This window comes from Notolepis coatsorum (assembly GCF_963971535.1).
Source record: "Notolepis coatsorum genome assembly, chromosome: 19".
Lineage (NCBI taxonomy): Eukaryota > Metazoa > Chordata > Actinopteri > Aulopiformes > Paralepididae > Notolepis > Notolepis coatsorum.
This window is the reverse complement of record NC_140183.1, coordinates 83,884,118-83,896,617: the sequence shown is the minus strand read 5'-3', so window position 1 is coordinate 83,896,617 and position 12,500 is coordinate 83,884,118. Positions and strand designations below refer to the sequence as shown.

The 12,500-nt window shown below is 46.7% G+C and overlaps 1 protein-coding gene across 1 annotated transcript in view; it reads left to right on the top strand.

Moving 5' to 3' along the window:
• Nucleotides 1–940: 940 nt before the first annotated feature.
• Nucleotides 941–12,500, top strand: part of LOC311246593 (uncharacterized protein) — a gene marked incomplete at both ends in the record, with an annotated part of 22,045 nt that continues 10,485 nt past the window's right edge. The window contains 3 exons of the mRNA XM_084336743.1: nt 941–995; nt 4,592–4,645; nt 6,071–6,126. Of these exons, the coding sequence (XP_084192869.1) occupies nt 941–995; nt 4,592–4,645; nt 6,071–6,126 (165 nt within the window). The remainder of the gene's footprint in view (nt 996–4,591; nt 4,646–6,070; nt 6,127–12,500) is intronic.

Genomic DNA, 12,500 nt, shown 5'->3' with positions numbered 1-12,500 from the left:
TGATTTGGTATGCATAACCATAGCTCCTCCAAAGCACCTGGGTGTCTTTATGTATGCATAATATGTGTGTGTGTGTGTTTGTGCATGTGTGCGTGTGTGCGTGCGTATGTAGTGTGCCTTTTCCTTCAAACAGGCTTCCTTTGGGTGTTCGTTCAGTGGCTGGCCGGTTCAAATCAATATTTTTAATAGCCGGTGTGTGCAAATGAGAGTGTTTCTCTCATTCCAGGCTCCAGCTCCCTCTATTTCCCCCCAGCCTATTCCCTCCTACGTATACTGTCCTGCACATTCACAAGTCCTGGTTTCAGGCCGAACATGGATAGTTTGACTGGTGTTGTGTGGAACCTTTTGTGTGCTTCACCGTTTGACGTCTGAGTGATCTGTCCAGGCTCGTGTCTTCATCACTCGTACAGCTTGACTCTCTTGCCTCTCTCCCTCTCTCTCTCTCTCTCTCTCTCTCTCTCTCTCTCTCTCTCTCTCTCTCTCTCTCTCTCTCTCTCCCTCTCTCTCCCTCCCTCTCTCTCTCTCTCTCTCTCTCTCACGCTTCCTCCTCTCTGTCGCATGCTCTGTCGCTGTGGGTGGGCCTCTCCACCAGCTCTCTGCGTGATTATGACAAGCTGTCTATTGGGAGGCCTGCCAGAGTTGTCGTCAGTGCTGCTCATCGCTCAGCCTGCCTGTAGGCACCAGGAGGAGGCTCTGTCTATCTCAGCGGTGCTCCCTGTGCCTCTATCCATACAGTTTTGTGTCTATCAGTGGATTAACGGAAATCTCTCTCTCTTCACTCTTCTCCCCCCCCCCCCCCCCCCCCCCCTGACAGGGAGAGACAGGAGCGGAAGAGTCCATTCCTCCTGGGGGCGACACCAGGAACCTACTCTTTCTCTCTGCTCCAACCCCTCGTTCCCCACCTACTCCCCCCCCCCCCCCCCCCCCGCCCCTCTCCGACATGACGTTGCTCGCCGCTGAGAGGTCGCTTCTCATCCGGAACAAGTTCCGCTCAGGTGAGGGTCAAAGAGCCCGCCGTTTACTGTGCATTACGCTGTAGTGTGATCTCAGGTCAGTTGAGGAGAGAGCGACTCATTCTCCCAGACCAATAACCACTGATCCCAGGCTGTGTAACATTCTCCCAGACCAATAACCACTGATCCCAGGCTGTGTAACATTCTCCCAGACCAATAACCACTGATCCCAGGCTGTGTAACATTCTCCCAGACCAATAACCACTGATCCCAGGCTGTGTAACATTCTCCCAGCAGACCAATAACCACTGATCTCAGGCGGTAACATTCTCCCAGACCAATAACCACTGATCCCAGGCTGTGTAACATTCTCCCAGACCAATAACCACTGATCCCAGGCTGTAATTGGCGACATTATAGAGCATCAACATGGATGGGGAAGTGATTGGGAAGGTTACAGGCCAGTCAGTCCGTCAGTCTCAAAGCTGTATGACGTGATCGACATAGTCACGGTATTGATCATGGGGAATAGATTTATTGACTGACTCTTGCAAACAAAGCTGTCTCGAATAGACATACAGTATAGACAGGGGGGAACCAAGCTATTGATCCCTCTGCTTGTCAGTGCACTGGGTGAGACCCTATCTGGTACTAGAACCAACGCACGGGAGGGTTTGTTGACATTGATGGTACAGTAAATAGACATGTGGTTTAGCATTATTGACCCTGACTTCCTTCATGGGCCACAGAAATACAAGAGAAGAACTGGTAGTAGTGGACTGTTTACGTTTGGTTAGTTTATTGTCGCAAGAGGACATACCGTATTTCGACAGTCTAATTCTACCCTAAGATAAAAAAAAATCCACGCCTGCCCAGCGATGTCTGTACCAACTCCTCGCTCCTCCAGCTCCTTCCTAACTTCAACTCCTCGCTCCTCCAGCTAATCACATCTCTCTTTCAGTTCCCACTAACAACAGGATCAAAGGGCATGAGGGAGGAATTGCCTGATACTGTGTGAAGTCTTATTAGTCTGTTACAATCGCGAACCGAATGGTGCGAATTTTCCTCACAAGTGGCAGCGGCTGTTGTTGTGTTCCCTGGCGGCTCTCGTAAACGGCTGGTAAAATAGAAGAGAGAGGAAATTACATACAGTAGGGGCCAGCCCCCTAGGTTTATCCACACCTGTTGGAAAGTGTGATTGCATCGGGCAGCTGGTCTGTTTGAAACTGTGTATGTGTTTGTGTGTGTGTGTATCAGCATGTGTATGCGAGTATGTTTTCTAAACTAGTCTGGGACTAGTTAAAGTCACTGTGTATTTCTCAGACAGTGTTCTGATGCAGTGGCTGTGTGTGTAAAATCGCGGGTAATGATAATGAATTAAAGGTAATGATAATGTAAAAGTTAGCCTACTTTTACATGTTGAACTTATAGTTGTTTTTTGTTCTTCACCAGGTACTTGTTACATTGCGGTGAAAAGTTGTTGTCCTTCAGTTTTCCTGAAATGGAATGTTAGCATCGTTAGCATCCCCCATGGAAACCATGGAGCACAGCTAGCACCAGGCCTCCAGCCGGCCACGCTCCAGTTTCAATGGTGAACGCTAATGCCAAACATTACATTTTAGCGAATGTGAATGACAAATGTAGAAACGATTTTCCACAATGTAGGAAGTTCAGTGAAGAACAATGACCAACTAAAATGAAAGTAACCCTTTAAAGGGTTCAGAATTCAGAATCTTGTCTCATTGACGATATGGTCGAAGGGTAGAGTTCCTTCTCGGCACGCTCCATGATGTGCGTCACGCTTGACACCTCTACTTTAAGTCAGCCACAAAACTAATGGGAAGTTAATGGGGCCACTGTATGAAGCAGTTAAACGTTACTCGAAAGCGAACCTGTTTGCTTTGCCTGCTATGTGTGGAGTAGGTCTCGGCACTTATTTCATGGCATGACTCCATTACCTTCCATTGGTTTGCGTGGCTAACTAGCTGGAGCGGAGCTGGTATCCAGTATGAAGCACAGCCTGGGTTGTGCTGAGAAATGACTCTACCGATTTGATTACGTTGAAAGTAGGAAACAGCTCTAGGGGTCCAAAACTCTGAATTTACTCTTTAAGCATCACGTAGCAGACGATGTGATACTGCCCTGGGCTCTGACCGAATTTAGCGACGGGATCTGAAAGCCTAATATAATATCAGCGCTGGTTTACACACACAAATCCCCCCCACTCCCCCACCCCATCCAACCCCCTCCAATGTACAGTTTCTTCCCCTTCGGATTTTTTTTTTTTTTTAATGATGTTCTCTCTTTCTTACACAGTACCGTATATTTGTATGTCTTGTATGTCATAAATGTCTTGATGAATTGAAAATGGAGGACCCACTATAAGTGACAGCGACAACCTGCACTATAGCCTATGACGTATATAGACAGCACACATTTGAAGGGGCGTAGAATCGAGAATTATAACGAGGTAAAATTGAAATGTTTTGAGTTGTCAAGAGAGTGGGGGAAGGAGGAAGAATTGAGTTAGTAAAGTGGAGGAGGGGTAGTATAGACGCCTACAGACAGAGTACGGTAGAGAGAGAGAGAGAGGGACAGCTGTAGGGGGGATGGGGCCGACAAACCAAAATAGACCCTACTGATGGATAAATAGTTACTGACCCCCCAACCTGCCACATCCTCTCCCCCCCTCCCTCCGTGTCTCAAAACTCACCCAGATGTATTATGGGAAAACGCTCCTGGCGTAATGGTCCCCACCCTTCCCCACTTCACCTGTTGCGTGTGTGCACGTGTCGGGTATGTGTGTGTGTTAGGCCTGTCCCCGACTAAGGGACTAAGGATTTGTATAGTCGACTTGGATTGGCCAAAATTTGCCGATAGTCGAAAAAGAAATATAAAACAAATTTATATTATAAATATTTTTTATTATTATTATTTAATTTTTTGTATCCTTCCATTTGGGCTGTGGGGGTGCTTATAATGTCTGAAGGAGTCGACTGAAGGCTTCTTGTCCTCTGCGAAAGCATGCAATTGGTCCACTGATATTTGTCTAGTGTGTTCATTCGACGGGTGAAATCCTCTTTCAGTGCCTCTGTGCCCGTTTTCTTAGGCAGTTAGCCTCGCTGGTATGCGCACCATTAGCGTTAGCCACACTTCTAGGCCTCTTTGCGTTTGGAAAGAATGAGTAAAAAAAATATATATATATATAATTATATATATTTTTGTGCATTCGACTAAGAGGTTGGAAGTCGACTACGGCTCCTTTCGATCGATTAGTCGACTATTCGACTAGTCGAGGTCAGCCCTATTATGTGTGTGTGTGTGCACACGCATGGTCTGTACTCTCATATGCATGCCAACAGATCTGGACTTCAAAGTCATGTGTTACTATACAGTTACCAGGCCTTATCGTATAACCGTGGTCATGCGGCTTCCCTTCTCGCTGGAAAGTTACCTCGCGACCTCGTCGGGAAAAGAGTGTGTTCTCCCCAGAGATACTGCACTTCCCATCGTCGATCCCATTGGTCTCGTGAAAAAAAATCGATATCTACAGGACAACTTTAATTTCCTTCAGAATATCTGTATTCTTTCATTTTGTAACTCATCCTATTCCACCCTTCTCTCTTTTTGTCTTTCAGTCCTGCAATTGAGGATTCAGAACCGAAGGCAAAATGAAATCAATGCAGACTCTGGTTAGTAACCATATGTAATTATCTTCTATTGACAATATTCATACGGCCACCATTTTGCTCTTATGTCATGCTCAAGTTGGGATTCCTTTTTACCCTGTTCCCACCTTGGGCTGGAGAGCTTGAGAACTATTAGGACTGTTTGACTCTTAGCTACTAAACCCTGCAGGAACTCTGGTGCAGTGTGCTATTATTATTATTATTATTATTATTATTATTATTATTATTATTATTATTATTATTATTATTATTATTATTATTATTATTATTATTATTATTATTATTATTATTATTATTATTATTATTATTATTATTATTATTATTATTATTATTATTATTATTATTATTATTATTATTATTATTATTATTATTATTATTATTATTATTATTATTATTATTATTATTATTATTATCGATAGAGTATACATTATCTATATTGTACTGTCATTCTATTATTTATTTCCCTGCCTATACCTCCCCCCTCCCCCATGCTGCTATGACACCTCTGCGTTTCCCCAAGGGGATTAACACTTAACTTGACTTGAAAGGAATCCCAACCTGAGCATGACATAAGAGCAAAATGGCCACTGTGTGAATACAGTCAATTGTGATCGATCCGCCTGTGTGGTACGAGTGGGCTGTCGGACCTCATAAATAATGTGACCTTCAACTCACCTCTTTCCATCGAAAGATTTTTGCCTATTGATTAGTGAATGTCTGCGCATAATTGATATTGGCTCCAGCACTTACACTTTCGATTTCACTCTGCAGTCCAGTTTCAGGTCATATACTGGCTTCACTGATATTCTCTGGAAATTCTGATCATACAGCAACACGCAGTTACTTATAAAGCAAAAAAAAAAGCTCCCTGGTCTTCAGTCTTTGCTGCAACTATAGGAAAATTAATGGATTTTTACTAGATCGTTCCTAGCTTTATCTGTGGTTCATGCAGCTGTGAACAAAGCCGTCTAATATACATCTATCTCTCTGATAAGGCAGGGGATTTTGAATTTAAGTGGCAGTAAAAAAAATAAAAATAAAAATAAAAATCGCTAGCCAAACCTAGCTTAGCACTGCAGATCAGGACACCTGACGCCACCAGCTGTAGTGCCATCTGTAGTGTGGTTGTGAAAGGGTTAACCCTTTGGTAGTGTGGTAGTGAAAGGGTTAACAAAACATAAAACATTTTGGCCAATTTCACAATGTTCCCCCTAAAGAAAAGAATGGTAAAGAAAGTTGATTTCTGCCATATGTGGGGAAAGAAAATCACTGCGTGAGAGGTCTACAGTATGTGTTTTATACAAATTCGGGATTTGCTAGGACAGAATACCCCCACACTATTAGCCTACAACAACATCAAAATGAGATGCCGTTTCTCATTTCTACACATGTGTTTTCATTGTCTCCCCCTTTTGCTCATCTCTTTAGGGTTGAAACCTATCAGTCCGTCTCACAAAGGAGAGAAAGGCCAGAGTGAAGCTCTGGTGAGTCAGCAGCACTGTTTCTCTGTTACACACCATGTGCATCACACACAATATATTAATCATCTCATTCTTCACTCCATGTTTTCATCACTGTTTCCTGAACACCCCACACACCCCATTGGTTGCTGAACTGGTCAGTTTAGACTACGAATGCAAAGTGGGTCCCATGGGCTGAATTTGTCCCTCCAAACAGAAAAACTAAATATTAATTTAAGAAGCTACCAGTATTTTTAGACAAATGCCTCATTACATTGATTATATAAAACCTGGGGAGCTATATATATATATATAACAAATCATTATCCAATAGGATGATTTTTGGCCAGCAAAATCTTGGCCCATTGCTCTCCATGTCGAGAAATGTGGGCACCCCTGGTCTAGACAGACAATCCATTGGATGCACTTGAATGAACTGCACTGTAATTGATCCCTGGTTGTTGGTTTGACATGCTCTCTCCTGATTCAGTGTCTAACAGAAGACGGCGCCACTCAGAAGTTGCCCTCTAGTGGTCTGAACACTGACACTGCACCAGGTGATGCCCTGCCCACAGTAATGCTGCTGTTTCTTTCTGCTTTACTAATATTGCAACATTATCCTGTTTCTCTCCCTCTCTCTTTCCGCTCTCCAATATGACTAATCTTTACCCCCAATTCCCCTCTCCCCTCCCCTCTCCCCTCCCCACTCCCACTACACCGTTTTGTGTGAACCTTGCGATAGACTTGGTGTTTCATCAGCTGTCAATCAAATATAAACCCTAACTCACCCTTCTTTATGTCCCACATTGGAACGCAGACTGGCCAACGCTAGCTCCGCTTTTCACATTCTGAGCTTTTTAAGGCTGGTTTAGTGAGTTTTTATACAGATGTGATTTGTGAAACTTGCGAAACGATGTGCATGGGGTACATGCGATAATATGCAAGGTATCCCGAGAGGCTTATCGACTGGGTGCTTTTTTTTATCCAGTTTCTGAAACTCAAACAAGACATAGTGTAAATAACCAGCCACATAATAAGCTAAAGAACTAAACATGGGTGACATTTGTAAGGCAATGTCTTGTATAATATACGTGTCAGTTTGCAGCAAACTAATAACGTTAACGTTATCAAATTGTTTTTGCTAGATGGCTATCTTGACAGCTAACTTGACACTATATTGGCCAGTGGCCACACACACAACATAAGGCTGTCATTAGTGGTCAGGTCGGGCAGCCAGTGTCAGTGTGGCTGTGTATCGTATAATAATAATAATAATAATAATAATAATAATAATAATAATAATAATAATAATAATAATAATAATAATAATAATAATAAATTTTATTTGGTGGCGCCTTTCAGGACACCCAAGGTCACCTTACAGATCATAGAAAAAAAACACAAGGCAGTTAAAAGTCAAGGTTAATAACAATAAAACAAGCAACAGGAAGTATAAAAACAGTTAAGTTAAAATAACAAAACAAACAAACAGCAGGGGGGGTATAGGACAGTGGCAGAGGTTACAGTGAATATGCTAGTTTGAACAGATGGGTTTTCAGTTGAGATTTGAATGTTGATAGTGAGTCAGACTGTCGGATATGTGGGGGCAGGGAGTTCCAAAGTCTGGGAGCCGAGCAGCTGAAAGCTCGGGCAGCCATGGTGCTGAGGCGTGAGCTGGGGATGGAGAGGAGTCCAGTAGATGATGAGCGGAGGGTGCAGGAGGGGGTGTATTCCTGGAGGAGGTCAGTGATGTAGATGGGGGGCTAGATTGTGGAGGGAGCCAGTGTAATTGAATGAGGACGGGGATGATGTGGTCAGATGAGTTTGTGTGGGTGATGATCCTGGTGCGTCTATGCTTTCACCAACGCGTTCGTGTTTCCGGGTTCCCGTTTTGCGCTCTGATTGGCCACTCACCTACGCTAGTACGCCCCCCTCGCTATGAGCCCGTTCACGCTAGTGGGCTAGTCGCTAAAATATATATCGTTTTATATGTAATTGTACCAACACAGATATTAGGCAGTACACACATTGTCCTGCAATACATGTACAGTGAATGCACACCTACATTTGCCATATATTTCTATCGCTGCTGCAGTCTACAGTGAAATGCAATATTGTTATTATTATTATTTACAATCGCAGCCGCCTGGAGAGGCAATGTTACTGGAGTTGGTCCCTTGATCAAGGTACTGGCATTACAACTGGAGTTGGTCCCTTGACCGAGGTACTGGCGTTACAACTGGAGTTGGTCCCTTGACCGAGGTACTGGCGTTACAACTGGAGTTGGTCCCTGGACCGAGGTACTGGCGTTACAACTGGAGTTGGTCCCTTGACCGAGGTACTGGCGTTACAACTGGAGTTGGTCCCTTGACCGAGGTACTGGCGTTACAACTGGAGTTGGTCCCTTGACCGAGGTACTGGCGTTACAACTGTAGTTGGTCCCTTGACCAAGGTACTGGCGTTACAACTGGAGTTGGTCCCTTGACCGAGGTACTGGCGTTACAACTGGAGTTGGTCCCTTGACCGAGGTACTGGCGTTACAACTGGAGTTGGTCGCTTGACCGAGGTACTGGCGTTACAACTGTAGTTGGTCCCTTGACCAAGGTACTGGCGTTACAACTGGAGTTGGTCCCTTGACCAAGGTACTGGTCATTACAACTGGAGTTGGTCCCTTGACCGAGGTACTGGCATTACAACTGGAGTTGGTCCCTTGACCGAGGTACTGGCATTACAACTGGAGTTGGTCCCTTGACCAAGGTACTGGCATTACAACTGGAGTTGGTCCCTGGACCAAGGTACTGGCATTACAACTGGAGTTGGTCCCTGGACCAAGGTACTGGCGTTACAACTGGAGTTGGTCCCTTGACCGAGGTACTGGCATTACAACTGGAGTTGGTCCCTGGACCAAGGTACTGGCATTACAACTGGAGTTGGTCCCTTGATCAAGGTACTGGCATTACAACTGTAGTTGGTCCCTTGACCGAGGTACTGGCATTACAACTGGAGTTGGTCCCTTGACCGAGGTACTGGCATTACAACTGGAGTTGGTCCCTGGACCAAGGTACTGGCATTACAACTGGAGTTGGTCCCTTGACCGAGGTACTGGCATTACAACTGGAGTTGGTCCCTGGACCAAGGTACTGGCATTACAACTGTAGTTGGTCCCTTGACCGAGGTACTGGCATTACAACTGGAGTTGGTCCCTGGACCAAGGTACTGGCGTTACAACTGTAGTTGGTCCCTGGACCAAGGTACTGGCATTACAACTGGAGTTGGTCCCTGGACCAAGGTACTGGCGTTACAACTGTAGTTGGTCCCTGGACCAAGGTACTGGCATTACAACTGGAGTTGGTCCCTGGACCAAGGTACTGGCATTACAACTGTAGTTGGTCCCTTGACCAAGGTACTGGCATTACAACTGGAGTTGGTCCCTGGACCAAGGTACTGGTGTTACAACTGGAGTTGGTCCCTGGACCAAGGTACTGGCGTTACAACTGTAGTTGGTCCCTTGACCAAGGTACTGGCGTTACAACTGGAGTTGGTCCCTTGACCGAGGTACTGGCGTTACAACTGGAGTTGGTCCCTTGACCAAGGTACTGGCGTTACAACTGGAGTTGGTCCCTTGACCAAGGTACTGGCATTACAACTGGAGTTGGTCCCTTGACCGAGGTACTGGCATTACAACTGGAGTTGGTCCCTTGACCAAGGTACTGGCGTTACAACTGGAGTTGGTCCCTGGACCAAGGTACTGGCGTTACAACTGGAGTTGGTCCCTGGACCAAGGTACTGGCGTTACAACTGGAGTTGGTCCCTTGACCAAGGTACTGGCATTACAACTGTAGTTGGTCTCTTGACCGAGGTACTGGCGTTACAACTGGAGTTGGTCCCTGGACCAAGGTACTGGCGTTACAACTGTAGTTGGTCCCTTGACCAAGGTACTGGCATTACAACTGGAGTTGGTCCCTGGACCAAGGTACTGGCATTACAACTGGAGTTGGTCCCTTGACCAAGGTACTGGCATTACAACTGGAGTTGGTCCCTTGACCGAGGTACTGGCGTTACAACTGGAGTTGGTCCCTTGACCGAGGTACTGGCGTTACAACTGGAGTTGGTCCCTGGACCAAGGTACTGGCGTTACAACTGGAGTTGGTCCCTGGACCAAGGTACTGGCATTACAACTGGAGTTGGTCCCTGGACCAAGGTACTGGCATTACAACTGGAGTTGGTCCCTTGACCAAGGTACTGGCGTTACAACTGTAGTTGGTCCCTTGACCGAGGTACTGGCATTACAACTGTAGTTGGTCCCTTGACCAAGGTACTGGCGTTACAACTGGAGTTGGTCCCTGGACCAAGGTACTGGCGTTACAACTGGAGTTGGTCCCTGGACCGAGGTACTGGCGTTACAACTGGAGTTGGTCCCTGGACCAAGGTACTGGCATTACAACTGGAGTTGGTCCCTTGACCAAGGTACTGGCGTTACAACTGTAGTTGGTCCCTTGACCAAGGTACTGGCATTACAACTGGAGTTGGTCTCTTGACCGAGGTACTGGCGTTACAACTGGAGTTGGTCCCTTGACCAAGGTACTGGCGTTACAACTGGAGTTGGTCCCTTGACCGAGGTACTGGCATTACAACTGGAGTTGGTCCCTGGACCAAGGTACTGGCATTACAACTGTAGTTGGTCCCTTGACCAAGGTACTGGCGTTACAACTGGAGTTGGTCCCTTGACCGAGGTACTGGCGTTACAACTGGAGTTGGTCCCTGGACCAAGGTACTGGCATTACAACTGGAGTTGGTCCCTGGACCGAGGTACTGGCGTTACAACTGTAGTTGGTCCCTTGACCGAGGTACTGGCGTTACAACTGGAGTTGGTCCCTTGACCGAGGTACTGGCGTTACAACTGGAGTTGGTCACCTTGACCGAGGTACTGGCGTTACAACTGGAGTTGGTCCCTGGACCGAGGTACTGGCGTTACAACTGGAGTTGGTCCCTTGACCGAGGTACTGGCATTACAACTGGAGTTGGTCCCTTGACCAAGGTACTGGCGTTACAACTGGAGCTGGTCCCTGGACCAAGGTACTGGCGTTACAACTGGAGTTGGTCCCTGGACCAAGGTACTGGCGTTACAACTGGAGTTGGTCCCTTGACCGAGGTACTGGCGTTACAACTGGAGTTGGTCCCTTAACCGAGGTACTGGCGTTACAACTGGAGTTGGTCCCTTGACCGAGGTACTGGCGTTACAACTGTAGTTGGTCCCTTGACCGAGGTACTGGCGTTACAACTGGAGTTGGTCCCTGGACCAAGGTACTGGCGTTACAACTGTAGTTGGTCCCTTGACCGAGGTACTGGCGTTACAACTGGAGTTGGTCCCTGGACAGAGGTACTGGCGTTACAACTGTAGTTGGTCCCTTGACCAAGGTACTGGCGTTACAACTGTAGTTGGTCCCTTGACCGAGGTACTGGCATTACAACTGGAGTTGGTCCCTGGACCAAGGTACTGGCGTTACAACTGGAGTTGGTCCCTGGACCAAGGTACTGGCGTTACAACTGGAGTTGGTCCCTGGACCAAGGTACTGGCATTACAACTGGAGTTGGTCCCTGGACCAAGGTACTGGCATTACAACTGGAGTTGGTCCCTTGACCGAGGTACTGGCGTTACAACTGTAGTTGGTCCCTTGACCGAGGTACTGGCGTTACAACTGTAGTTGGTCCCTTGACCGAGGTACTGGCGTTACAACTGGAGTTGGTCCCTGGACCGAGGTACTGGCGTTACAACTGGAGTTGGTCCCTGGACCAAGGTACTGGCGTTACAACTGTAGTTGGTCCCTTGACCAAGGTACTGGCATTACAACTGGAGTTGGTCCCTGGACCAAGGTACTGGCATTACAACTGTAGTTGGTCCCTTGACCGAGGTACTGGCGTTACAACTGGAGTTGGTCCCTGGACCGAGGTACTGGCGTTACAACTGGAGTTGGTCCCTGGACCAAGGTACTGGCGTTACAACTGTAGTTGGTCCCTTGACCAAGGTACTGGCATTACAACTGGAGTTGGTCCCTGGACCAAGGTACTGGCGTTACAACTGGAGTTGGTCCCTTGATCGAGGTACTGGCGTTACAACTGGAGTTGGTCCCTTGACCAAGGTACTGGCGTTACAACTGGAGTTGGTCCCTTGACCAAGGTACTGGTGTTACAACTGGAGTTGGTCCCTTGATCGAGGTACTGGCGTTACAACTGGAGTTGGTCCCTTGACCAAGGTACTGGCATTACAACTGGAGTTGGTCCCTTGACCAAGGTACTGGCGTTACAACTGGAGTTGGTCCCTTGACCGAGGTACTGGCGTTACAACTGGAGTTGGTCCCTTGACCGAGGTACTGGCGTTACAACTGGAGTTGGTCTCT